Source organism: Camelus ferus, chromosome 22 (assembly GCF_009834535.1).
Source record: "Camelus ferus isolate YT-003-E chromosome 22, BCGSAC_Cfer_1.0, whole genome shotgun sequence".
Taxonomy (NCBI): domain Eukaryota; kingdom Metazoa; phylum Chordata; class Mammalia; order Artiodactyla; family Camelidae; genus Camelus; species Camelus ferus.
The window spans coordinates 27154723-27181806 of record NC_045717.1 but is presented as its reverse complement, the minus strand read 5'-3'; the positions used below and the strand labels follow the sequence as shown (position 1 = coordinate 27181806).

General features: G+C 58.2%; 2 protein-coding genes and 1 long non-coding RNA gene across 4 annotated transcripts; 2 read left to right on the top strand and 1 right to left on the bottom strand.

Annotated features, from left to right (window-relative positions):
- Positions 1-194: 194 nt before the first annotated feature.
- Positions 195-5393, top strand: GZMM (granzyme M). The gene is made up of 5 exons (XM_014551981.2): positions 195-298; positions 2848-3007; positions 4057-4192; positions 4348-4611; positions 5115-5393. The coding sequence occupies exons 1-5, from the start codon at positions 244-246 to the stop codon at positions 5265-5267; spliced, it is 768 nt and encodes a 255-aa protein (XP_014407467.2). The 5' UTR covers positions 195-243; the 3' UTR covers positions 5268-5393.
- A 2149-nt stretch (positions 5394-7542) lies between these two features.
- Positions 7543-10993, bottom strand: LOC116659122. Its single transcript, XR_004314430.1, has 3 exons — positions 10799-10993; positions 7832-7978; positions 7543-7627 (listed from the first exon to the last, which is right to left on the bottom strand). It is a non-coding gene; the product is annotated as an uncharacterized LOC116659122 (long non-coding RNA).
- Positions 10994-16773: 5780 nt separating this feature from the next.
- Positions 16774-24391, top strand: BSG (basigin (Ok blood group)). 2 transcript variants are annotated; one of them, XM_032466210.1, is made up of 9 exons: positions 16816-16930; positions 20034-20078; positions 21591-21747; positions 22181-22263; positions 22374-22510; positions 22581-22857; positions 23337-23361; positions 23470-23543; positions 23623-24391. In XM_032466210.1, exons 1-8 carry the CDS (start codon positions 16864-16866, stop codon positions 23540-23542), a joined length of 864 nt encoding a protein of 287 aa, XP_032322101.1. In that variant the 5' UTR covers positions 16816-16863; the 3' UTR covers position 23543; positions 23623-24391. The 2 variants fall into 2 exon arrangements, with proteins under 2 accessions (XP_032322102.1, XP_032322101.1); XM_032466211.1 differs by lacking the exon at positions 20034-20078 and having other exon boundaries at positions 16774-16930.
- Positions 24392-27084: the final 2693 nt, after the last annotated feature.

Below are 27084 nucleotides of genomic sequence, written 5' to 3'. Positions count from 1 at the left end.
GACCCACGTTTCAGCAAAGGAGTTACTGCCAATTTTTCAGGTGTGACCATGGTAATGGGGTTTTGTCTTCGGAGAGACCATATCTTTCAGAAACACTTTCTGAAACACTTACGGGTGAGTAGAACCAGTCAGGGGCAGTGTGTGCACTGTGAGGGCAAAGCTGTGAATGTCACCTCCCCCACAGGAAGGGGAGGTGTGGGTGACGGGGCCCAGAGCCGGCACCAGGGCTGCATTCCCAGCGACATGGAGGCCCCCCTGTCCCAGCTGCTGCTGCTGGTCCTGGGAGCTCTGTGGGCAGGTGAGCATGGGGTGGGGGGGGGGGACACTGAGGCCCAGGGTCCGGGCAGGGGAAGGCAGGGCACTGGGCGTCAGAATAGAGTAATGAAACAACCCACTGTACCCAGATGGGGACCCATGGAAGAGACGTCCCCACTCCACAGAGCTGCTGTGAGTTTTTTTAAGTGAAGACCAAGGGTGAGGGTTATGGCCCTGGGGTAGAGATGAGGCCACATCAGGACAGATACTTTGAAGTCTCTGCTTTCTGACTTAATTCTGACCCGACAGAGAAGCCATGAGAACTGTGCAGATGACTCCTACCTTCTCTTCCCTAAATCCCTCAGGTGTGAGCCTTTCCCGCAGTTGCATTGTCACTGCCAGGTGTGGGTGTAAAATACAAACATGTATAGTTGTTACTATTTTTCTGAACCACTTAATGGTGACTTTTGGATGCACTTCCTTTCACCTCTCAATGCTTCAGGGTGTGTTTTCTGCAAACAAGGACATTCTTTTATGGATAGATGATGGATGGATGGATGTTGGATGGGTGATGACGGATAATGGTTGGATGATGGATGGATGGATGGATGATGGATGTTTGGATGGTGGATGGATGGATAATGGATCACCCTTGGGATTCTGAGGACGTTGTGTGCTCCTCACTCCTCACCTTCAAGCTGTATTCACAGAACATGGGGCAGATGTAGGTTGTTTGCCCCCTAGCAGCACCTAGGAGGCAGGGTGTGTTACATACATTTATATGTAACCCGAAGTTTCAGAGTGGGAAACCACAGTTCAGAGAATGAGGCAGCCCACCCAGGATAGCCCGGCTGGGAGGGATGGAGCTGAAATTTGAGCCCCAGCTGACTGCCTCCCCAAACGGTATATGCTTGGCCAGAACCGGCACCTGGGATCATGAGATGGAAGGACAGGGATGGTGGGCATCTCACTATTCTGGCCTGGATGGATGACCATTGTTCTGGGATAAATTAGGGACCCAGCAGGATGGGATCCAACCATTCATCCATCATCCTTTCTCCCTCCCTCTTTCCTTCCTGCTTTCCATCCATCCACTATCCATCCATCCATCATCTTTCTATCCATCCATCCACCCGTCCATCCATCATCCGTCTGTCCATGCATGTTTGCTGAGCACATACTGTCTTAGGCCTGTTGTAAACAAGACAGGCGCAGGGCCTGCCCTCACATCACTCACAGATTAGTGGCGATAGACAGGAAATGAGCAAGTCTGTGGGACATCAGTGTGTGACGAGTGCTCAGCAGAGAACAGAGCAGAGTAGGGGGAGCGGGGTTATACCAGGAGGCAGTCTCTGCGACTTTCGAGCTGATACCCAGTGAGAAAGCCAGACTCGGGAATGAATGCCTGGGAGAAAGGCTCTTTCCGCTGCCAGAACAGTACACCTAAATGCCCTGAGGGGGACACAAGGGCGGTGCCCTGGAGGACTAGCAGGGGCCTGAGTGCTCGAGGGGAGTGAGGGAGAGTGTGACAGAGGCGGGGTCAGCTGATGTGTGTCTTATGGGTCGTGGGGAGTTGGGACATTTAAAGCATGATGGAGAATCATAGGAAGAATTTTAGCTGATTTACACTAAAGCATTTTTTTCAATCCTTTTAAACTCATGATTGGTTTTAGAACAATTTTAATAGCTTTATTGAGATATCATTCACATACTATACAATTTACTCATTTAAAAAGAGTACAATTCAGAGAATTTTAGTACATTCAGAGCTGTGTGACCATCACCACAGTCTAGTTCCAGAACATTGCATCACCCCAAAAAGAAACCCCATCCCCATGAGCAGTCACACCCCCTCCTCCCCCCGCCCCTGGCAGCCAGGACCCCCCTCCCTGTGTCTGTGGACTGGCCTGTTCTGGACGCCTCACATCCATGGGCTCACACGCTGTGTGTCCTTCTGTGTCTGCTCCTCTCGCTGAGCGTCGTGCTCTCAGGGTCCGTCCACGGGGGAGCGGGTGTCAGGGCTGCTCTCCTGGTCACGGCTGAGCAATGTCCCTGTGTGTGGAGGGACGCGTGGTGTTCATCCATTTATCTGTCGATGGACACTTGGGCTGTCCCATTTCTGGCTGCTGTGAGTCCTGCTGCTGTGAACCCATGTGTGCACATCTCGTTTCTGTTGGAGCAAATCCCTGGATGGGGCGGTGCTTTAACCTTTGAGGAGCTGCTGGACTGTCTGCCCAGTGGCTACCTCTCTCACGTCACCACCTGGCAGGTGTGAGGGTCCAGCTTCTCCACTTTGAAAAGCTCTCTGGCTGTTAAGTAGGGGCCCGGGGGCTCAGGGAGGCTGAGAGGTCTGGAAGCAAGGGATGGGGTGCAGGTGTAGGATGGTCACTTGCTGGTGACCGGGATGTGGAGTGAGGGATGGGAGGGGTCCAGGACAGAACTGCCTATCAACCTGAACACCCCAGGTAGCAGAAGGGACTGTGTTAGGGTGATCCATCTGTTACGGGTCCAGGACCCCAGAGCTGGAGTCGCAGGGTTGTGGCTGAGGTGAGGTACCCAGCCCTAACATGACTTTTCATGTCCCCTCCTCAGGAGGCAACACATTCGAGACCCACATCATTGGGGGTCGAGAGGCTGCCCCCAACTCCCACCCATACATGGTCTCCCTGCAGAAAGCCGGCACCCACAGGTGTGGGGGGGTCCTTGTGCACCAGAAGTGGGTGTTGACCGCTGCCCACTGCCTGACCAACCGGTGAGTCACCCTGCCCTGCCCCACCCCCATCACTCTGTCTCCAAATCTATCCTGTGGTTCCTGTTCTCACCAAGAGGTGGGTCCTGAGAGATTTAAGACCCCTGTAGCATTGCAGGGGGTCCCCTTCACCGCTCCAGTGATCCTGAGGCATGCATATTGACATCGACCTCAGGCCTGTGTCTGTGACGTTAGGCTGAGAGGATTCCAGGGGACCGTTTATTTGCTACAACAAATCACCTTCCAACTGGATAGAGTTGAGACTCTTGTGACACCCAGGAATATGTCTCCCACCTGTGGCCACGGGGATAGAGCTGGCCTATGAGTGTGGCAGAGCCAACACAGAGAGGAACCTGGGTCCCTGGTGCCATTCTGAAGCCACCAAATAAACCCATCCTGGAGCTGCCCTACCTCTGGCTTGGCCAGTAATAAAGACCACAGATCAAACTGGGTGAAGTAACCAAAGGCGATCTGTTGGTTCATGTAACTGGAAATGCTAAAACGACACGGCATTCAGGCACAGCTTGATCCAGGTGCTCACTGAGGTGCTCAGAAGCCTGGGCCTGTCTCTCAACTCTGCTGTCTTGCCCCTTGGCCACATTATCAAGAAGGCGCTCCCCTGTGGTGGCAAGGATGAGCCCCCTTAAGTCCTGTAAAAAGAGTTTGTTTCTCTATAGTTTGGGCAAATGGATAAGGATAGGTACTGACAGACCCAGCCTAGGTCTTGTGCCAGCCGGCTGATGTTGAGTCATGACAGATGCCCTGGGTGAGACTGGAGCTCCTGCTGTCTGGAGCCCCTGGCTGTGGGGAGCCGGGGGGCGGTCAGCATTTTTAGACACACACAGCACATGCCTCTGGCCTGGGCTTAGCTGGAGTCAGGGGCCAGGTGGGAGCAGGGAAGGCTTCCTGAAGGACGATGGGAGAAAGCAGGTTAAACGGGAGCAGGAAGAAGCCACAGGGAGGCTGGGTGAGGGTTCCAGGACAGCAAGTGTGTGGGGTGTGTGGAGGGGTCCTGCAAGGCTGCTACTCACACCCTGACCCTGCTGCCACAGGATAGAACAGCTGAGGCTGGTGCTGGGGCTCCACGTGCTGGGAGACCCCAGCCTTACCTACCGCATCAGGAAGGTTGTCAAGCACCCTGAGTACAAGGAGGCCCCCAGTCTGCAGAATGACCTCGCGCTGCTTAAGGTGCTGTCGGTGGGAGAAATGATAGTTCCAGACCTCCCCCTACTGTCTCTCCCAGAGGGCCTCCCTCCCCCACTGCTCCTCCCTCAGTGTGCCCCCCAGGGTCCCCTCCCCCAGGGTCCCCTCCACAATTCACCTGCCACTTCCTGTCCCCATAGCTGGATGGGAAGGTGAAGCCCAGCAGGACCATCCGGCCCCTGGCCTTGCCCCAAAGGCGCCAGGCAGTGGCAGCTGGAGCACGGTGCAGTGTGGCTGGCTGGGGCCTGACCCACCAGGGTGGGCAGCTGGCCAAAGCGCTGCAGGAATTGGATGTGCACGTGCTGGATGCCAGGATGTGCAACAACAGTCGTTTCTGGAACGGGGACATCACCCCCGACATGATCTGCCTGGCAGCCAATGCTAAGAACCAGGCCCCCTGCAAGGTAAGGACACACGGTGGGGTGGGGCAGGCAGCAGCCCTGGTGGGAGGCATGGGTCAGCAGCCAGGCAACTGCACAAACCCTGACTCTCCCTGGGCCCTGGCTCTCTCCATTCGCTGGGGGTCCTAAAGGTTGGTACTAGCACAAGCCCACTTCTCACATGCAGAAACTGAGGCACAGAGAGGTTAAGCAGCTTGCCTGTGGTCACACAGGCAAGAAGCGGCAGAGCTGGGGTTTGAACTCCAGCACCGAGGAAGATCATGGCATATACAGCACACCGCAGCTTGTGCAAAGGCCCTGCGGTGGGACAGGAGCAAAGAGGGTTAAAGGGACAGGAAGGAAGGAGAGAGTGAAAGAGGTGGGGGGAGGGAGGGGCAGGGAGATAAGGGATAAGGCCTAACAGCCATAGGGCAGGGTCTCTGCCCTGGAATCAGCCTCGCGCCCCCAGGGATACTCAGGTCCCCCGGGAGCGGGCGGCGAAGGTGACCTGCGCTCCACCTCCGCAGGGGGACTCAGGTGGGCCCGTGGTATGCCGCAGAGGCCAGGTGGCTGGAATCGTGTCGTTCAGCTCCAACGTCTGCACCGACATCTTCAAGCCCTCCGTGGCCACCGCCGTGGCCCCCTATACTCCCTGGATCAAGAAGACCATCCGCCGCTAGCAGTCCCCGCTCGGGCCTGACCTCCAGAGGGTGACCCGACTCCTGCGCTCCTGCGGGATTAAGGGGGCGAGGGGGCAGGCCGACAGGGGACGCATGTCAGAAGACCAATAAACTGTAGTAAGGAAACCGTATGAGTCTATCCGGATTCCACCCCGCGTCCACCCGCGCTGGCGGTGCTCAGCCTGGGTTCCCCGCCGGTAACACAGCGGCCGCGCTTCTGAGGCTGCGCGGGGCGCTCAGCTCCGCGAGGGCGCCGGGCGACGGCAGGGGGCGGTGTTGGCCATTGCTGGGTTCCGGAGCCAGCCACTCTCTCTCTCTCTCTCTCCGTTTCTTTTTTTTTTTTTTTTTTTTTTTGGTTTCCTTTTTTACACTTTTCCTTTCTTCTTCTTTTTAATGTTTTTTAATGGGGGAGGAGAGGTAATTCAAGATTTATATATTTGTTTTATTTTTCTTTAAACAGAGGTGCTGGGGATTGAACCCAAGACCTTGCGCATGAGAAGTGTGCCCTCTACCACTGAGCTACACCCTCCCCCACCTGAAGCCAGACTCTGTCCGGCAGGGGGCGGGCCGGGCTGTGCGCCGCCGGGCGTTCGCGCAGGGTGCTGGGTGCTGGGCGGTGGCGACGTAAGGACAACCGAAGGAAGCACCCTAGAGAATCCTAGTTATTTATTTATTTATTTATTTATTTATTTATTTATTTATTTATTTATTTATTTATTTATTTAGGTACTGTGTGTATTGAGATATAATTCACATGCCACCCTTTAAAAAAATCAATTTTTTTTAATGGAGGTACTGGGGACCGAGCCCAGGACCTCCTGCATGCTAACCACGCGCTCTACCGCGGAGCTACACCCTCCCCCCAGAATTATTTTTAATAACTGTTTTTTTTGCTTTATTCTGCATTTCACATAACAGTCCCAAACCCAACACGTGGTTTTTCTTTTCTGACTTTGTTATTCTTTCAACAGACATTCTCCCAACAGCATATGCAATGTGATCTTCACCTGGTGGGTCCACGTTGACCCTCCAAGATCCTGGCTCTCCAGCAAGAGACCATGGTCCTCCCTTTCCACTGCCCCCACGTCTGTCTGTGCTCGGCTCTGCCTTGGTCCCACACCCTTGAGATGTCTTCAGGACAGGAACGCCAAACATTTTATGTGTCACCAATGAGTAAATGCGGCGGGGGGCTCCTGGGAACCTCGGGTGGAGGGTAAGAAGGTGGGCGCGTCTGGGTTCCCTCACAAAGAATGCTGCACTCGATTGGCTACTCCCACTAGATAGACTCTTCAGGAGGGGGGGTGCGGGGAGAAGGGGTCCCACGCTGGCCACGGGTGTGCACTGCATCCTTGCCTTAGGTGGTTCACCTTCGCCGGCTGCGCTGTCTCACGGGCCAGGTGGCCAAGGAGGCAGTCTGAAGGTGCGTAAGCCCCAAGCGAGAGGGAGCTTGGAGGGGCAGCCCCTGTGGGGCGCCGCAGGGGTCCACGTGCTGCAGGCCACGCTGGCATTACCTCCTTGACCTCTGGAGTTGGGCTTGTCCAAAGAGTTGGACGCCACTCAGGAGTAACAACAGCTCTCCACACACAGAAATAACCGTAATCGCTGGATAAACTTTCAAGAATGTCCAGTCCAAACTCAAGAGGTTTATCTTCCATGTGCTACCGAGAAATTAAGATAGAGGTAAAGGACGGTCTGACTTTAATCAAGTTCCAAAGTGAGGGCTCACTGCTTTGACAAGCAGCGTCCTATGGTGGTTGGGGCGGGGATGGGGGGGGGTAGCGTATTGCTTAAGTGGCAGAGCGGACGCTCAGCAGGCACAGGGTCCTGAGTTCAATCCCCAGTGCCGCCTCTAAAACTAAATAAACCTAATTACCTACCCCTCAAAAAACAAACCACTTGAAAGAAAAGAGAGAGAGAAAGGAAGAAAAGCAGCGTCTTGGAAGAAGACGCCAGGGTGTGAGTAAAAGAATGTTTCCAGAAAACACAGAAGGCACCAACATGAACCCACTGCGCCGTCAGCTCTCCTCCACGCCTCTCCACGTCCTGGGAGGGGAGGCTGCGTCGTCCAGCCGGCTCTGCGAGGCCACCGTGCCCCGTGGGCACGTCCAGGTGTCTGTTCCAGTCCTCCACTCTCTCCTTGGGGTTTTGGATGCTCTTCAAGCCCCTTTCCGTTTTGCTGGGTCTTCTCAAGGCTGCCTGAGTCGGGGCTCTCGTCTTCATTCTTTCTGCTCCTTCCTGTTCCGGGAGCTTCACCTCAGCTTTCTCCTTTTCCTTCCTCCACTTCAGCTGAGCTGTGCGATGCCTTTTAACTTTGGGGACCCTTCCGGACCTGCTCGTAGGCGCCCATTTCACAAGTCACCCTTTTAAAAAGTGAACAATTCAGTGGTTTTCAGTACATTCACAGGGCTGTGTAACCATCACCTCTGTCTAGTTCCAGAACCTCCCGTCACCCCTAAAGGAAGCCCCATCCCCATGAGAAGTCACCCCAGCCCCTGACAGCCAGGAACCCCATCTCTGTGTCTGTGCACTGGCCTGTTCTGGACGTTTCACATCCATGGACTCACACACTGCGTGTCCTTCTGTGTCCTCTTCTCTCACTGAGCATCGTGCTCTCAGGGTCCATCCACGTGGTGGCAAGTGTCAGGGCTTCTCTCCTGTTCACGGCTGAGTGATGCTCCTGTGTGTGGAGGGACACGCGTGGATCTGTCCACCTGTCAGTGGACACCTGGGTTACTTCCACTCTGGCTGCTGCAGACCTGCGTGCACAAGCGTGTGTTTTCGGTTCTCCCAAGTGTGAGAGATTGCTGGGCCAGGTGGTGACTCCATGTTTAGCAGTTTTAGGAGCTGCTGTTTTCCAGCAGAATCTCTTGATTTCATTAGGAAAATGCTCAAACGTACAGCCAAGCCGAAATCATGGCACACGGAACAGCCGGGTGCCCACTGTGCAGGCTCTGCTGTGAGCAGCTTCGTCCACATTCAGTCCATCCCTCTGTCCACTGGGCTCCGTTGCTGGTGTATTTCACAGGAGGCCGAAGCCTCCAGGCAGGTCTGCAGAGGCCGCAGTGTAGGGCCAGGGCTGGGACTGCGGCTTTATTTAGAGCCCTGTGTCTCCCACCATCTCACTCACACGGCAAAGTGCAGACATCTAACTCAGGAATGTGCTGTTGCGACAAGCAACAGATGTGTGTAATCCAAGCCCCCAGGATCCACACCAGTGACCCCTCAGCCCCACGCAGTTGGTCTTGTCTTGAACTGAGTTTTTGCATAGTGACTACTGCCCAGGGACTGTAAGTGAAAGGGACAGAAGGCCGCCCAGGGGAAGACAGTGCCCCTGATCCCGCCATCGCCCATGAAAACATTTTCCCTTAGGAGCAACTGTCACCAGTGTCTCTCGTCCTCACCCACGGCTGTTCCGAGCGGGAAAGGCTGCAGGCCCTCCACCCAGGCCTTGGACCAGCTCCTGGCCTCACCTTCACACATCTCCTCTGCGGTCCCACCCGCCACCCGGCCCGCACCCAAGGGCGTATCTGGGCTGCAGGCCCAGAAGTGGAGTTTGCCCATCAAACCCAAGTGCTTTTCCCTGTTTGGCGATGCAGCAGAATTTCTTGTCTGCCGAGCACCGACTGAGTGCCAGGCCTCCCAGGAAGCACTGGGCTGCGTTGGAAAACTCTCCCCTCAGAGCAAGAGCGAGGAGGGGGAGGCAGGGAGACTGCGCAGTCTGCCTCTCTCCTTTTCCTGTTTTTCTAATTGCTAAAGGTGCTTTATCTCTTTAAAATTTTTAACTTTTATTATTTTTTAATTGAAGCATAGTCAGGTTATAATGTTGTATCAATTTCTGCCGTACAGTGTAATGCTTCAGTCATATACGTACATATACGTACATACGTATATTCCTTTTCACTTTCTTTTATCCTTTTTTAAAATAGACTTCATTTTCTTATTTGTCTTTTTTTGCTTGTTCGTTTTTTGACAGAGATACTGGGGATTGAACCCAGGACCTCGTGCATGCTAAGCATGTGCTCTACCACTGAGCTATCCCCTCCCCTCTACCTGCAGTGGAGATTTTTCCCCAGTGTTTCTCTCATGACTGGATAACCCATCCCAAGACTGATGGGGCTGGGACGGGCAGGTGCCTTGTTAACCTTTTAACACTGTTTATTGAGGTGTCACTTGTGTACTGGACACACCCGGGCCACAGCAGCCCTGTGACGTCCCACAAAGCAAACAGGGATCTGAGTCTGTGGTTGGTCTTTGTGCTGTCCTGGCACAGAACTCCCAGACCCTCCCAGCGTCCTCAGTGCTGAGAGAGGCCAGGGATCTGCTGCTCCCCACACGCCCCCTTCAGTCACATGAGTCTGGAGTCTGTCGGTGACAGGGAGGGATGGGGCTGGAGGCCAGTGAGACCCTCTCAGGCCCACCCGCCGGCCTCTGCGAAGGGAGGGGACGGCAGACCCAGAAATTCTGGAACTAAGAGATCTGATGAGCTCAGGTCGTCCACAAGAATCCCCACGCCGGGAGGGTGGCACACCCCACCCCACGAGGACAGGGACTCCGAACCCCGCCCTACAAGTCTCTTCCTCTGTTCCTCGGTCAGGACTCCAATAAACTCACATAACTGCTTCCCTGGATTCTATGAGCTGCTCCCGAAAACTAATGGAACCCGAGGAGGAAGGCTGTGGGAGTCCCGATTTATAGCCGGTTGATCAGAAGCTCCAGTGACCCCTGGACTTGGGACCAGTGTCCGAGGTGGGAGCAGTACTGTGGGGCTGGGACCCTGCGCTGTGGGGTTGGGCCTGAGTTCACTCCTCAGGACACGGCCGGAGAGCCGCCTGTGTTGCTGGTAAACTCCCCCCTCCCAGAGCCTTGTAACCAGCGCCCAGAGGGACAGACAGAACAGGAGTGCCCCGCCCAGTGCCCTCCCCGACACGGTTCCCACCGGCGGTCCCCAGCCCCTGAGCTGGGTCCTGGGGTGCTGTGACCCTCTGCCTCTTCCCCAGCCCTTCGTGGGTGCACCGTGCAGCCGGCAGAAAGGCTGGGGGACCCTGTGGAGAACAAGTGTTCTTCCCACTGCCAGGGCCCACGGTCAGCATGGGTCTGCCCTGCCTGCGCCAGGAACTCGGGGCTGAAGGCGGTGAAGTGAGTTGTGACCCTCACCCTGTGTCACCTGCCCCTCGTCCCAGAATGAGGTCCCCCCTCTCTGTCCCCCAACGAGGACTTCACCACAACCCCCCAGGGTGCCTGGAATTCCGCTCAAATTCTGATTCCCCTGCACTTAAAAAAATCTTTTAAAAGTTGTGGCAAAATTCACTTAACACACTATTTGTCCACGTAAAGTGAGCAACTCAGTGGCATTTAGTACAATCACGATGTGCCACCATCGTCTCTAATTCCAGAACATTCCATCACCCCAAAAGGAGGGCCCGTCCCCACCAGCAGTCACCCCCAATCTTTCCCAGCCCCTGACAGCCAGGAGCCCCCTCCCCGTGTCTGGGGACTGGCCTGTTCTGGACGTCTCACATCCGTGGACTCACACACTGTGTATCCTCCTGGGTCTGCTTCTCTCACTGAGCATCGTCTTCTCGGGGTCGGTCCACGTGGGAGCGGGTGTCAGAGCTGCTCTCCTGTTCACGGATGAGTGACGTTCCCGTGTGTGGAGGGACCACGTGGTGTTCATCCACTTATCCGTCAGTGGATGTTGGGGTGTTTCCACCTTCTGCCTACCCCAGCTGGCCACTGCTCTCCTGCAGCTCAGCTCCAGTTCCACCAGCCCCGTGGCCCCTGCACTCATTCTGCCAGAAGTGGAAGTGGGTTTTTTTGTTTGTTTTTAAAAATTTTTTTTATTTTTTGGTGGGGGGAGGTAACTAGGTTTATTTATTTATTTATTCTTAGCGGAGGTACTGGGGATCTAACCAGGGACCTCATGCATGCTGAACGCACGCTCTGCAACTTGAGCTATACCCTTCCCCCCAGTTTTTATGGACCTTTGACATCCTCCAGTGAGACCCTGATTTGGGGGCCGGCCAGGGCCTGGGTGGCTCCAACTGGATGGAAATCAGTGGAGGCCCGGCTGTGGTTCCCAGGGCTGGAGCCACCCTGGGGAAGGAAGCTTATCTCTCCTCCCAGCTGTTCCTTCCCGGGGCCCCACCCTACCCACAGGGGAGCGGGAGCCTGCGCAGCTTAAAGTGACAGAGGGAGCCAGCAGCGGGAGATGCTGGGGGGCTCGGGGCACCCCAGGTAGGGTCAAAGGGCACAACCAGGTGGCGTGGCTGGGCTGGGCGGGCTGCTCTGGTCTCTGCCGGTTTCAGCAGGATGGCCATGGAGGGGGAAGGGGCTGTGCACTGAAGGAGTCTCCGGAACAGAGCCCCACAGACCTGGCCGCTCGGAACAGCTGGATCCTGTCCCAGAGTGATGGCCGCAGAAGCAGCAGGGCCGCTGAATGCCCCACAGGCCGACTGGCCCTGGGACCTAAGAAAGGCATGCCCGCAAAGGCTGAGGTCGAAGCAGCGGGAGATGTACCGGAGGGTGCAGAACCAAGGTTAATTTACAGAGACACTGGGGTGAGGCCTCAGCTGCCAGCCGTTCTGTCAGATCTTAGGGGAGAAGGTGGGTGCCCCTTCTCACTCCCAAGCAGTTCTGGGAGAAAACTGTGAGCGGGAGAGACAAGGGGAGACACAGAGACAGAGACAGAGACAGAGAGACAGAGACAGGGAGGCAGAGAGGGCGCCCACGTGGCCCACGTGCCCAGCTGGGCATCCAGGCGAAGGGGGTTACTGTCCGCACGACTTCCCTGTAGAGCCGAGGGCTTCTCAAAACAAAAGGTAGAGGAAGAAAGACCCCTCCTGTCCTTCCGCTCAGACAAGACGTCAGCAAACCGGGTGAGGGACCCTTAGCCTCCAGGAAATTGCAGGCGCTCACCACCCAAGATGTCCAGGGAGGGTTTCCGTCTGACAACCCCCCCGGGTGCTGGTGACACTGCATGTAACAGTATAGCTGCGGTGCAGGGGCAGAATCTTCCAGATTCTGCACAGTCAGCACAGCGAACCCACCCCGGACGGGGGAGAGGCTGGGCCATCCTCGTGGGACTCGGGATGGCGGGGGTGCCGGGGTGACCCTCTGCCACTTTCTGGGGAGAACACCAGTGGATTGAGGAGACGCCCGAGGAGGTGAGAGCACGGCTAGGCTGTGAACCCCGCCCTGGGCGTCTCTGCCTGTGAAGCCGGTGCCAGGTGGGCGGGTGGCTCCGGGTCCTCCCCACCCCACCTGCCTAAGCACCTCCAGCTCAAAGAACCGGCCGCCGTGTCCGCTTGTCCCACTCCAGGGCGGCTGCAGCAAAGCACCGGAAACTGGGCTCCTTACACAGAAGAACCATGTCCTTAAGGTGCTGGAGGCTACACATTAGAGACCAGAGTGTGGGCAGGGCCTTGCTCCTTCCGGAGGCTCCAGGGGAGGGTCCCCCTGCCTCTTCCAGCTTCTGGGGGCTCCAGGCATCCCTGGGCTTGTGGCTGCCTCCCTCCCACCTCTGCCTCCGTCTTCACGTGGTTTCTCCTCTGTATTTGTCTCTCCACTTCTGTCTCTTCTAAGAACTCTGTCATTGGATTCGTCTTCATGGACTACGACCACATCTCAAGGTCTGTAAAGCAGTTGCATCTGCAGAGACCTCTTCTCCACGTAAGGTCCCATTCACAGGTCTGATAGCAGCCGGAGAACCCACTGCACCATTCCGTCCCCGCCCAGGTCCACGCTCCTCGCGCCCCAGACCCACAACACACGTCAGACAATGAGGACCCTCCCTCCCTCCCTCGCTCAGATCCCTGCCAGGGCTCCCTAGTGCCCTGAGGGCAAAATCTACACTCTCACTGCCAGTCACCACCAGGGGAGCAGCTGGATTTCAAAACTCCCTCTCAGAAAAATGCACATAAAAAACTAAGCTGGAACATTTTAGCGATGGACAGATGGGTGGGACAGAGCATGAAAACTCCATGCCCTCTCCTCTCCCCTTGCCTGTGAACTTGCAAGGTTTTAGAAGAAAAAGTAGAGAGCAAACAAATCAAAACAGACACCCTGCGACGGGACAGCGGCTGGTGTCCTGAGCGCGAGGCCCCGAGACAGGACGGCTGGGGACTGTGTGGCATGGGGAAAGCACGCCAGGTGCAGCGACAGCCCAGGCAAGGGCTGGGGGCAGGGAACAAGGCCAGCGAGGCTGGAGCCAAACCCCGGGGTAGAGGGAGGGCCCGAGGCCCCAGGGGTCAGCGGGTCCAGGCCTGGGGCTGCAGGAAGAATTCGGCTTTTGCTTTGAGAGCTGCTCCTTCCCTTTCTTGTGGGGCTGCCAAGCTGGAACCATGCCTTCCCTGCCCATCAGTGTGAGGAACTCAGGGCCCCTCCCGGGAGCCTGCAGGCCTCCTCCAGTGGGGCAGGGCGGGGCGGGAAGACCCCGTGAAGCTCTTGACTCACCCACAGCCCCCAGCTGAGGGCAGATGGGAAGCAGCACCCAGCCCAGGCCCTGCTGTCTGTCTCTGCCCGCAGGCCCTGCAGACAGTGAGCCAGCAGGGAGCCTGGGATGCCCGTGAGCTCATGCAGAGTGAGTCGTTGCGGTAAGTGGAGCCGCCGAGGGTGACTGGCCCCGCTGCTCTCCGCAGCCAGGGTCAGAGGTGCCAGGCAGAGTACAGGACTGCAGGCCGGCCAGTGAGATCTGAACTTCTGAGGTACAACAGGCGATTTCAGCAGACGTATATGCCAGATACCACGTGGGACACGCTTACACTAAATCATGACTGATTTTTTAACAACGTGAAATCCGCGTGTAACTGGGTGTCCTGTGTTGTGGTCGGCTATGTCCGGCCACCCTGGAGGGGGTGATCCTGGAAGGCCTCTTCTTGACAGACGGGCACAGGACTCTCCTGCCCCGGAGTGGGGCCATGGAGTGAGCTGGGGCAGCGAAGGCTTTCCAGGGAGGGCACTGGACTACTGGTCTTCAAGGAGGCACAGCGTTGTTTAGTAAACACAGACAAAGGCTTCTTGCAGCCCTAATATTTCCCACGAGATCAGTCCCCAGCCCAGCTCTGGGAGGGCAGGGGGCGTGGAGTTCCGCCCAGGCCGGGAGGTGCTCTAAAGCCAGCTGGCCGGCTGCCTCCCTCATTCCGCACGTAGCCCTCCACCCCGCTGGGTGCAGCCTAGCAGAGCCTCGCCGCCCCAGGCTGGGGCTACGAAGTAGGCTGGGAGACTCCTAGGCCCTGCGAGCAGGTCTCCGAGGGTGGAGCCCTCCCAAAGCTCACAGCCTCCTTGTCAGTGAGTCCTGGCCCGTCTGCCACGTCTTTCCAGCCTTTGCCCACAGCGTCCCCGCAGCTGACAGGCTGCTCTCAGACTTACAGTTCACACCTTCCCTGGCTGCTACTCCCTCCTCATTCATGCGTCACCTCCAATGGCATCACATCCAAGAGGCCACCTGACCCTTGATCTACAGCAGTGCCCCCTGACCCACATCACCTCATTTTTTAAATTGAGATGATTCACTTACCGGACAACCTCCCACGGAAAGCATAAATTCAGTGGATGTTGGGACATTCACAGAGTTGAGCATTCATCACTACGATCAGTTTCAGAATGTCCTCATCACCCTGAAAAGAAGTCCGGCCCCACCAGCAGTCACCCCCACCACCTCCTCCGGCCCCTGATGACCAGGAGCCCCCTCTCTGTGTCTGTGGACTGGTCTGTTCTGGATGTTTCACATCCACGGAGTCACACGCTGTGTGTCCTTCTGTGTCTGCTTCTCTCACTGAGCACCGTGCTCTCAGGGTCCGTCCACGTGGTGGCAGGTGGCAGGGCTTCTCTCCTTTCCAAGGCTGAGTAATACTTTGGTGTGTGGACAGACACATTTTCTTTATTCTTTCAGTCATTGATGAGCATTTGGGCTGTGTCCACTTTTGGGTGTGGTGACTTGTGCTGCTGTGGACATTCCGGTGTAAGTGTCTGCGTGGATGTGAGTTCTCAGTTTTCAGACCTAGGACTGGCACTGATGAGTCAGGTAGTTGCGCAGTTTCACCTTCGCAGGAGTGGCTGCACCATTTCCCATCCTCAACAGCCCTGCACCAGGGTTTCACTTTCTCCAACTTGTGATTTTCTGCCCTTCTGATGACAGCCACCGTGGTGGGTGTGAAGCGGTGTCTTACCTTGGTTTCCGCTTGCACTCCCCTCAGTGCTTATTGTTAACTTGAATGTCTTCTGGAGGCAGGTGTATTCAGATCCTTTGTCCATTTTTCAGTTGGGTTCTTTGTCCTCTTTAAAAATTGTGCTCTACACTGGAATCTGACACAACATTGTAAAATGATTATAAATCAATAAAAAATGTTAAAAAAAATTGGGTTGTCAGAATATGAAAACGAATATATGTAAATTCAGGTATGACTGAAGCATTGTGCTATACACCAGAAATGGACACAACATTGTAAATTGACTATACTTCAAGTTAAAAAAAAATTGGGTTGTGACGGGGGAGGGATAGGTTAGCGGTAGAGTGCGTGCTTGGCATGCACAAGGTCCTGGGTTCAATCCCCAGTACTGCCATTATAAATAATTAAAAACCTAATTACCTCCCCCTACCTGCTGAAAAAGAAAATTGGGTTGTTTGTTCCTTATATATTCTAGATACAAGTCCCTTGTCAGATATGTGATTTCCCAGTATTTTCTCCTATTCTGTGCGTTGTTTTTTTTTTCACTTTCTTCTTGGTGTCCTTTGAAGCGCAAAAGTTTTTAATTCTGATGAAGTCCCGTTTATGTCTTTGTTGTTTTTGTTGCCTGCGCTTTTGCAGACACATGTGAGAAACCACTGCCTAATCCAGGGTCAAGAAGATTACGTACCCTGGTTTTGTTTGAAATTCTTTTGACATTTAAAGAAAGTATTTGTGTAAAAACACAGGGACCTCAGGGTGCGTTTTCCAGCCAAATGCAGGCCGGCCAGTTACATTCGACTTCCATTCAGATAAATGGTGAATACGTTCCTTGCACAACCGTGTCAAACCCCGCACGGGACATTTACACCAAGAACTTACTCATTCTCTACCTGAAAGTCTAACCTAACTGCCATCCAGGTATTTTTATTCGCTAAATCTGGCAGCCTCGCCCCAGGGGACACATCCCACCTGTTCACAGGGATCCCCAGGGCCTCTCTCGATGCTTTAAAAAAAATTTTTGTACGGTGGTAAAGTACACAGAAATTGAGCATTTTAACCACTTTGAGCGTTCAGTTCTGATCTCGCTTCCAACTTCGTGGAAGAAGGAAGAGAGGAGCGAGGCTCCCCGCCCGGCCTCGCAGGCCCCGCCCCCGTTTTCCCGCAACGTGGCCACGCCCCTGGGTCGAGGGCGCGGCCCGCCCCAGTGGTCACGTGGCCCCTACCAATCGGCTTCCGTAGCGCGAGCCCGCCCGGGTCCGCGCCTGCGTTCGTGCTTCCGTGCGCGTGCGCAGGCGGTGGCCGTCGCGCCGTATGTGAGCCCCGCCCCGCGACGCCGCCTGCGTGCGCGCGCCCGCCGCCTGATTCTTATATCGCCGCGGGCGGCGATCGCGCGGGGACAGCGGGACGGTGGGACGGTGGGACGGTGGGACATGGCGGCTGTGCGGCTCATGGTGCTGGGGCTCGCGCTGCTGGGCGCCCAGGGCGGCTCCGGGGAAGGTGAGGGCCCCGCGGCGTGGCCCGCTGGCGGTGGGGGCGAGGAGCCCTCTAGTGGTCCGGCCTGGCGAGGGGCGGCCCTCCGTCCGCTCCACAGGAGACCCCGGCCGTGTGGGTAGGGAGGGAGACCCCGGCTGAACGAGGGAGACTGGCCCGGGGGTCCGGGTGGGAGGCCCCGGGGCGGGAGGGAGACCGCCGGCCTGGAGCCGACCTGGTCGAGGCAGCTTAGGAGGCAACTTCCTGCTCGGTGTGCTGGGGCGGGGGGCGCAGGGGAACCCTAGGGCGCCTGGGCCCTGGCTGACATCCAGGAGGTGGGCTCTTGTCCCCAAGGGGACTCTGTCACCCAGGCATGTGACGGCTCCTGAGGCGGGCCGGAGGGATTGTCATTCTTCTCAGGATTTAGGTCCCGTGTCTTGCTCTGGCTATGCACCTGCCCTTGGGGGTCGCCCGAACGCTGAATTCCTTGTAGGAGGGCAAACGCTTCCTTTCCCTTTTGTCTGGTTTAGGGGTCTAGCAGGAGATGGCGGCTAGTCCACCCGCCTCCTTGTGTAGGGGTGGAAACTGAGGCCCCGACCGGGAGCAGAGGTATTCCAAGGTCACCGTGAGCTACCCGGTTCAGAGCAGAAAGTGCTGCGGGACGGTTTTTACGGACTCTTATTAAACAGTGTTTTCAGAGCTCTGGACGTGAGCGGCAGCCTGTTGGGTGGGCAGACGTGATTTAGAGAATGGTCACGGCAAAATGGATTAAGGTGTGTTTTTCCAGGCGAAAGCAGGATAGCCTCTTTTGCTTGAGAGTTTTTTTTTTTTTTTTCTTGTATCGATGTAGACTTCCCCTTTGGTGCTGGGTTAACGATTTATAGTGACCTGCTTGTAGAGAACAAAGTGCAGATCAGCAGGGTCTCGGGTTCTTCCCAGGGGGGAGGTAGGAGCCAGTGAGCCCTGAGTCCCGGTGGCAGCTGTCCTGAGCCCTGATCAGGGGGCCGCTGGGGCTTGGGCAGAGCCTGGGAGGGGCCTGCTCTTGTGGAAGCTTCACCGACTTACTCCTGACCCACTTTAAGATCTGGGTCTGTCTCTTTCCTCTTCCTTATCATCAAAACAGCCATTTATGGACCACCTCTGGGCGTGGCCCGGGGCAGGCATGCTGCCCCGCTAGAAGCCCCAGCCGGCAGGGAAGGAGGGCCCTCGTCCTCATCAGAGAGCGTGGCCTGTGGGGCTGCTCTGGGGGACTCACCGTGTGGGTGGGCAGTCTTGGATTATTTATATTGTGTCAGATCCGCCTGGGGCTGTGTCTGTGCTTTGTCTTCTTCACTTTCCACCTTTCTAGGGACTCTTGAAAACATCTGAAAGTCTGGGTCACTCGTCTTTTTGGCCTGGGATGAGTGAATTACTGGCAGTGTTTGCCTCTCCTGGCCAGGTCAGTTCTCCAGAAACGCTTCCGGGGACTCTGCCTGGAGCGGGGGTCCTCGGCACCCGTGTCAGCTGCGGCCCCAGGACAACCCTCCTGCTGGGGGACTCCGGCTCTCCAGGATTGTCCAGGGTCCCAGTGTCCTGGCGGGGCTGGTGGGCCGGGCCACGGGCTTGCTAGCTGGGTCCCTCTGAGCCTCAGGTGAGGGGATTGGGAGCCCCCTCCTGGCAGGGTGCAGGGGTGAAGAGCCCTGTGCTGGCATCCTGGAAGGGGGTGTCTCCTCCCTGAGCTGCCTGCGGTGGGTGGGGAGGAGGGCGATCGTCTGCTGCCTCATCCTGGGCGCTCTGGGCTGTTTACCGCCAGGCCTGCTTGGCCCTGCGCCCCGGCCTGCCGCCGAGTGGGCATGGAGGAGGGCGGCTGTTTTTAGATGAAGGTGACTTTACTGGAGAACGTGGGTTCTGGTCACGTGGCCAGAACTGAGCTTGCGCTGTTCCGGGGTGGAGGCTTGAAGGCAGCTGCCTGTGCCCAAGGGTCCCTGTGAGTTTGGGGTGCTCCCTGTGGGGTTTGCTGTGAGTGTACTTTTCACCCTTTTTCTGTCCTCGCTCCCTGAGGAGCATTTTGAGGCATTCTTCCTAGTGGCCTGTCCCGGTGACATTAGTGTCACACATGTTATATTACTTGTGACAAGTCTCTGTGGTGGCCCTGGGAGGGCCACAGACCCCAAACTACCAAGGGGCCCTGTTGAGAATGCACGACTGGGATGTGGCAGCTCCCAAGGGGCCCCTCGGGGGATGGGCTGGCAGGTGGCCAGGTGGGGCCTGGTTCGGTCTCCTGCTGCCCACGTGGCCCCTGGGCCAGGGCAGGGGTGTCGGCCTGTGGGTCCTGGACCAGGCTGGGAACTGCACTGGCCTCTGCAGACCCCCTGTTGGGGGGCAGTTGGGGGCCCACCTTGGGCCCCTCTCTGAGAGCCCAGGCCCCGCCCTGCTCCCACCTGGAGTGGCCCATCTCCCACCACTTCTTCCCCCCCCCCAGCAGGCAGGGTGGGGCCTGGATAAGACCTGACTGGCCTTTCTCGCTGCCCTGGGTGAGGGGACAAGGGCACAGACTGAGGCTCTAGGGTGGAGACAGGCTGGCCGTGCCTGGGAGAAGGGCTGCCTCTGGCCTCACTTCCTGCCCTGACTCACCACTCCCAGCTCTGCGTGGAGCTGCCAGTTTTGCAACCTTGGAAAGTCTTGACTGGAGTGTGTGGGTTCCCAGGAGGCCATCCTTTGGGGAAAGTGGCACAAAGGTGAGCTTCCAGCTTCTCACCCTCGGGCTATAACTGCCTGGCCTGACTCAGCCTGTGGGCTGCCTGTGTAGGCCTGGCCTGGGGCCTCGAGGCCAGCAGCGGTGTGGCTCCACAGCCCGGGGCCCTGGTGCGTGAGGGCACTGCTGCAGTGTGTTCCCCGGGGCAGGCTGAGCAGCAGAGGGGCCTCCTGGCTTTCCTGCCTGACTCACCACCCTCTGGTTTGTGCTGCTTTCTCAGTCTCCTGGAGTTCTGAGACGCCGTGTCTTTTAAAGAAAGAGCCAGCAGATGGCCAGAGGTGGGGCAGTGAGGACTGGCCCCGCCTGGACTTACTCCTGTCCCTTCAAGGTGGGACAGGGTGGGGCCTGACCTCAGACACCTAAGAAGATGGTGAACTCTGCCCTTGGTCATTCCAGAAAGCAGACCAGCTGTGGCATCTGCCCATTCTAATTTACTTAGCGGTAAGAGTCCGCATGTGGATGCGGGTGTGGTCTGTGTGGAGGTCCCCCTCTCCTGCGGTTGGGACTTCTTCCCTCTGGGCTGAGGTACTGGGCATGGCACGGAGGTTTGCTGGTGTCGAGTGTCAGGTGGCCAAGATGACCATCAGACTGGCCTCACGACCTCTGATCGGGTGTTTTGTCTGTGGTGGCCCAGCTCTGCCATCACAGTCACCGTGTGATCCCAGCACGGAAGCAGGTCTGGGGGTGTCAGAGCCCACTGCCCGCCTCTCGTTTGCGTTCCTGTCGCTTCTGCTCTGGCGCTGCCTCCATACTTGGCTGAATTGTCTAGGATTCAGTCTGGTGTTCTGCTCCTTCATCTCCCCTCCCGAAGAAGGCTTCTCCCTGGGCTGGTGCACATATGCCCAAGTCCTGTGGGCATGGGCTTCTGGAAGGGCCGCCTTTGGGGTGCATAAGTGCAGGTGACGGTTCTGGGGAAACACTTTCAGATCAACTAACAATTGCGCTGACACCACTGTGCCTCGGACCTGGCTTTATAAAGTCCCCACCATCCCCATGAAGGCGGGCAGGGGATGGTGTGGGCTGGTTTGACAGGAGTTGTCCCCACAACACCTGCTCCCAGCCCTGGGATGGGGCTCTGATATGCCCAAGTGGCCTTCCTGCTCCACTGATGGTCAGCAGCTGGGGGTTCGGCCCTACCCCCAGCAGCGGGCTTCTCATTCTGGCCTGTTCTCCTGGCCCCCTGCCTGAACGCTTGGAGGTCTGGGGTCTACCACCTGGTCCCTGGAGAGAAGCTCTCCCCAGCTCAAACCCAGTCTCCCGGCTCTCCAGAACCGTCAGTGTGTTCTCAGCGTCTGACTCTCAGTGATTTCACATTTCTGTTCTTAAAGAGAACGCCCTAAGTGAATGGGGGAGGTTTGTCTGGTCGGAATTTGAGTGGAAGGTCCGCTGGCTGTTCCCAGGGCTGCTGGGAGTCCACCCCGGCATCCCGGACAGGCAGACAGAGGGTCATCTGTGTGGAGGCTCTGTGGCCTGTGTGACCTTCTGGTAAACAGGCATCTCCAGGACAGGCCGCCTGGAGCCCCCGTACCACCTCGGGTGGCCTGGCCAAGACCAACAGGAGGAGTGGTGAGGTGGGCGCTGATAGACTGTTTCTATAAGGGCATTCCGGGCCTGTGCGGGGCTGGACCCCGCTGTCTCGGTCCTTGTTCCAGGACCGGGGTGGGCGTTGCTCCTGTTCCCACACCTGAGGCCCAGCCAGTGAAGACTGTTCCCAGCAGAATCCTGCATCAGGCAGGTCCCAGCCGAGGGCCTCAGACCCTGAGGGGAGGTCTGTCCAGGAGCCCTGTGCTGTTCTTGGCTTTGTAAACCAGCCCAAGGCTTCTCTCCCACTGTGGAGCCTGTGGAGTTGGGGCCACTTGGCTGTGCCGTGGGGGCAAGTGGCAGGCCACTTGGGGTATTGGGTTCGGTCCTTTTTTCCCTGACCCTTTTCTGATGTCTTCTTTGGCTGCCCAGGGAGCAGGATCTGGACTTCCATAGACGATGTTGGCTCCAAGACACGCCTCACCTGCGCCTTGAATCAGAGCACCACTGAGATCGTGGGCCACCGCTGGGTGAAGGGGGACAAGGTGCTGAAGGAGGACACGCTGCCTGGCCTGAGGACGGAGTATGAGTGAGTGAGGCCAGAGGCCAGACCTGTCCTGGCTGCAGAGCCTCTAGTCAGCCGGAGTGAAGGCTGTATTCAGGGGGCTGGCTTTGGACAGATGGTAGAAACAGGCTCTGACAGGGGTTTGGAGGCTCAGAGGCCTGGGATCCAGGGAGGGGTCCAGTGGCTGCCAGACTTCAGCACCTCTGAGACCCTTCCGTCCTTTCTGGGGGCGGGAATCCCAGGGCGGGCTGTTCAGGCTTGGATGGTGGCCGGGTGCAGGGCTGGGGATGTGGGGTGAGCCTGCTGGCACCCCCCTCCACGTCCTGGTACCACCTTCACGGGGAGCAGGTGGTGTGCCCTCCGGCCCTGCAGGACCCGGTGGAGCCACCCCCTTCACTGCAGGGGTCTGGATGGACCTGCTTTCTGGCTCACACCTCCCCACTACGTCTGCTTGCAGGGTGGACTTGGATGACCGCTCGGGCCAGTACTCCTGCATCTTCCTCCCGGAGCACGCAGGCCGGACCAACCTAGAAGTGAAAGGTGGGGGCCACGGGGCAAGGCAGGAGGGGCGCATCCGCAGGCCCCGCCGCGGAGGAGGGCGGTGCGCGGTGGGTAGGGCAGGCTCCAATCAGCTCTTCTCCCTCTGGTAGGGCCCCCCAACGTCAAGGCTGTGAAGAAGTCGGAGCATGCCACCGAGGGGGAGACCGTGGTGCTGGGCTGCAAGTCGGACTCCTTCCCGCCCGTCACTGACTGGCTGTGGTACAAGATGAGCGACTCTGGAGACCAGGTGAGGCCTGCACCGGCGGGGGAGGATGCGGGCCCCGCCTCTGTCCCTCACAACGTCTACCTGCCCCCAGGTCATCGCCAACAGCTCCCAGAGCAAGTTCTTCGTGGTCTCCTCGGAGTCCAAGACGGAGCTGCACATCCCGAACCTGGACCTGGAGGCGGACCCCGGCAAGTACGCCTGCAACGGCACCAACACGGAGGGCACCGGCCAGGCAGTCATCATGCTGCGCGTGCGCAACCGCTTCGCCGCCCTCTGGCCCTTCCTGGGCATCGTGGCAGAGGTGCTTGTGCTGGTCACTGTCATCTTCATCTACGAGAAGCGGCGGAAGCCGGACGAGGTCCTGGATGGTGAGCCTCAGCCTCACACACCTTCTGCTCCCCTCCTGGGTGGGGGGACCCCGGGCTGGAGCCGCTTTCCAGGAGTGTGGGCCTCAGGGTCTGCTCGCCTGCACAGACTCCCTCTTCCCCAACTGGGCTGCCAGTGGGCGTCCTCCAGGGTGAGTGCCCCCTCCTGTCTCTGGCTGCTTGGGACCCAAGGCTGTGGCGCTGAGTAAGGCCCAGACCTTGGGTGGTGGGGCAGCCGGGGGCCGAGCGGGGTGCCTGCCTGCCTGCCTGCCTGCCTGCCTGCCTGCCTGCGGGCGGGTCGTGGGCACGGGCAGGGCTCCCAGGTGCCCCTCACACGGCCACCTCTGACCACTCTTTTGAGGGCGCGTGTGCCTGGAGTGTGGCGGGCTCCCCTCGGAGCCCGGCAGGACAGGGGCCGCCCTGCGGGGATCACTGCTGACAGCCCTTTCTCCTCTCTTGCATGCGGCGGTGCATCTGTTCAGATGACGACACCGGCTCTGCTCCACTGTAAGTCCCGGCCTCATCAAGGCAGGCATGCCCCTGGGCAGGGTCTTTGGGGGGTGGGTGGGCGGGCCGCTGTGCATCCTAAGGCCACAGAGCCCCTCCTGTCCGCAGGAAGAGCAGCGGGCACCACGTGAACGACAAAGGCAAGAAAGGCAAGAATGTTCGCCAGAGGAACGGCAGCTGAGGTGAGGGGGAGGAGAGAGGAGGGGAGGGGGCGGGTCCTGTTCCGCCAGCCTGCAGGTCTGAGCGCCCCCTCCCCCACAGGCTGTGAGGACCAGTCTGCACAGGCGCTGAGCCTCCGCCTGGAGGAGCCCCGAGTTTCCCGGTGTTTGCACAGCCCCTGCTCTTTCCTCTTAAGGAAAGCCACCCTGCGAAAGCAAACCAAGTTGTGCATTCAAATCACACGTTTCCTTTCCTTTTTAAAAAAATCCAAGCTGGGGTTTCTACGTGTAGAATTCTGTCCTTTAGGGGTTTGCTTTTCTGTTTTTAGACATTTCACGAGTACCCCAGGGTAGCCATGAGGTTTGTAAGGCCTCTGCTGCCCTCTCAGCCCATCCTCCGCCTCCTGCCTGTGCCCTCACTGGACCCCTGGCCTGTTCCCCCACTGCCCCCACCACCCCTCCCCTCATGTCCCCTGGGCCATTGGTCTCCTAGTCTGTCACTGGGTGGGGTGTGGAGGAAGAACAGGCTTCCCACCCCAGGTCCCTCTCCCGAGGCTGCTGGCCCATGTTGGGGCTGGAGCCAAGTCCCTGCCCTTGGTGGAAGGTCACAGGTCACGCGCAGGCCCAAGCACGCGCTGTAGGAAGCCAGCGCGTCGGTCACCGCAGGTCTGTGCTGTGGCTCTGGACGGCTCTAACGACACGGCCACCCTTGGGGGCATCTTCCTCACTGCTCCCCCTCATCCACCCACGTGGAAAGTGGGTGGTCTGGCTGACCACCTCGGAGACAGAGCTGCTGTGATGGGCCTCCTCCTCAGCTGGGCGTGAACCCCCCACCCCACCTTCCTGCTCACCAATAAATGCTGACCCCTGTCCTCTCCCGTCTCCTGTCTGCACCCGGCCTGGGTCTTACCAAGAACGCTTACGGGAGGTTCAGTGGGAGGGGCCAAGCACTGAAAGGTTCCGAGGCCCAGAGTGAGGTTGAGGTGCACAGGGGCGGGATAGACGGTGAAGGCAGGAAGTGGGCGAGCGCCTGGCAGCAGCTCTGAGAGTCAGGATGTTGAGTCACCAGCTGGTTCTCCAGGCAGTAGCACTTTTCTCTAAACCTGCTTCCAGGCTTCAGAGGACCTGGACAAAGCCAGGGCATGCTTCCCATGGGGCCCCCAGGACGGGACAGGCAGTCCCCACGCACAGCTGCCTGTCACCCACCCGTCCTGGGCAGAATGTTCCCTACGACTTGGGTGATTCAAGGGGCCTCGCTCTGATGGAGACAGGTCTGTCTGGAAGGGTTAGCTGCCACTGGGGCAGCTGTGGGGATGCCCATCTTGGGTCTCTAGCTGAGGAGGGGTGTGGCCGAGGCCCAGAGACCCCAAGAGCAGCTCCACGGTGGAGAAGGCAGCCCCTCCAGTTCCCTGGGGATGGGGGTCACCTGCTTGCCTGGCCTGCATCTCAATATATGGAGCAAAATGGGTGGGGTTTAAGGGCAGGAAGCAGGAGGTTGCAGGAGGCAGGGCCAAGCCTTGGGAGTCCTGTAGGCACCACCTAGGCCTCCCACGTGGTGCATCTGGGGAAACCAAGTTCCAGAGGGGAAAGGGCTTGTCTAGGGCCACTGTCCCCACATCTAGGGGGTGTGGTCACCCCACGTCCCCGCTCTGGACACAGGCCAGGCCTTCAGCAGGTCTGGGTGAGGGTCTCAGGCTGACTGCTGAGCAAGGTGTGGCAGGGGTCTCCAGGAGTGTTGGGCCAGCTCTTCCTAAATCTCCAGAGGAGCCAGAAATCTGGGCTTAGATGTGAAATCAGCATTTGTCAATGTTGACAAAAAAGTCCAACATACAGTGCCAGAAAAACTGAAGACACTCCTTGGCCCACCAGCCACCAGTTTCAGGCTCAGTGGGTTCTGGAATGGAACGGACAAGGCCCCTGCCCTGCAGAGCCCACAGGTCCCAGGGGTGAAACAGGCTGCTCTGTTTGCTGACCGAGTATCTGTGGGGAGAGTAGGGGGTCCTTAAAGGACCCTACTCCCTGTTTATGCTATTCCCTGAGGGGAACTGCCTGCCATTCCCAGGAAGGGGGCGCCGGTCCCAGAAACCCCAGGCCCAGGGCTGGTGGGGGTCGTGGCTGCCCGGCCCTGACCTCCAGCTACCACCAGGGGGCGCCACACGCACACTCCTTAGCGGGACCTGGGGCCCGCGAAGAGTCGGGGGAGCGTGTGTTTACCGAGGGGTGTTGGGACGGGACGCACCTGCCTGCTACTGCGTGCCCCTCGCTGGACACACCCTGGCCTTGGGCCCTTGGCCCCGGGTACCCACCACTTAAACCTCTGCTTCATCCGCATTTGCTCACTGGTCAGCGGAATGGGGCACTGACTGCCTGGGGCTGGGGATTCTGCGTGGACAGCCCAGTACGGGAGAAACCAACCCTGATGAGGTGACAAGGCTGGCCCCTCACTGGGGAGGCTGCCGGGTGCCAGGGTTCGGGTTCCACGTCGGAGGGCACGAGTGGGCGTTCTCGCTTGGGGTCTGTCACCCGCCCAGGCCGAGGCTCCGCCCATCTTGGTTCCTGCTGCGTCCCAGGCGCCCCTGCAGCGCCTGGGGCTCCAGGACAGAAGTGGTTTCCTGGCGTAGACCAGCCGACCGGCCCCTAGAAAGGGACCTTGCTCACACTTAGAGGAATCTGATTAGCAAACATGGGGCCACTTGGCAGCCGGCTCTGTTCTAAGTATTCCCGTTAGTTTTCTCAGCAAGCACTCGACGAGTGCAGGCAGTATGCGCCCTGGGCCGCTGGAGTGGTGACCCCGCTGGAGCCTGCCTCGGTTTCCCCAGGAGTGGGATGGAAAAGTCACAGCAGGGAGTCACAGGATCCAGTGAGATCATCTTTGGCAAATGCTTAGAGGGTCAGGAATGGGGGTCCGTCTTTGGGACCCAGCCCGCTGAGGCAGAGGGCAGGGCTGGAACAAGCCTGCATTCCTGGGACTGCTTGGGAAGGTCCCACCCTCTTCTCTGGGCCCTCAGGCTGGGCTGCCCCACTTCTGTGGCACACTGCCCCCTGGACTGAGAGCCCTGTGAGGGCAGGTCTGTGGTGGGGGCCTCCCTAAGCCTCAGCCTCGTCTTCCCCTACTCTGCTGCCGTGATGCTGATAGCACCTCTGCTGTATGCTGGGGGCACCCCCAAGGTCTCACAGTGGTTGACAGCAAGACAGGGATTTGGGGGGTCTCAGCAGAGGGCAGAGCTGAAAAGGAATGAGCCGGGGGGCACCAGACTCTGGTCCTCCGATGCCCTCCCTGCCCTGAACAGGGGCCCAGGGGGAGAGTGAGCCCCACAGGGAAAGGAAATTCAGGTGAATCCTGGGTCAGCAGAACTGCAGGCCCCGCCAGCGTTTTGCAGATGCCGGGGAGACTGAGGCCGGGAGGAGAGACGCTCTGCCTAAGGTCGCTCGTCAGTGGGGGCTGGACACCAGGACTCTGCCCAGCACAGTAGCATTTGTGTGGGCAGCTCAGCCCTGGACAGTGTCACCCCCATCTCTAAACCAGTGGCATCTGTGGGCCCCCAATCCTGTCACACGAGGCTGA

Coding starts and splice junctions, on each gene's coding strand:
- GZMM (XM_014551981.2), top strand. CDS start 244: ATGGAGGCCCCCCTGTCCCAGCTGCTGCTGCTGGTCCTGGGAGCTCTG. Junction 3,008..4,056: donor GCCCACTGCCTGACCAACCG/GTGAGTCACCCT, acceptor CTGCTGCCACAG/GATAGAACAGCTGAGGCTGG. Junction 4,612..5,114: donor AGAACCAGGCCCCCTGCAAG/GTAAGGACACAC, acceptor CCACCTCCGCAG/GGGGACTCAGGTGGGCCCGT.
- BSG (XM_032466210.1), top strand. CDS start 16,864: ATGGCGGCTGTGCGGCTCATGGTGCTGGGGCTCGCGCTGCTGGGCGCC. Junction 22,511..22,580: donor TGAGCGACTCTGGAGACCAG/GTGAGGCCTGCA, acceptor ACCTGCCCCCAG/GTCATCGCCAACAGCTCCCA. Junction 22,858..23,336: donor GCCGGACGAGGTCCTGGATG/GTGAGCCTCAGC, acceptor GCATCTGTTCAG/ATGACGACACCGGCTCTGCT.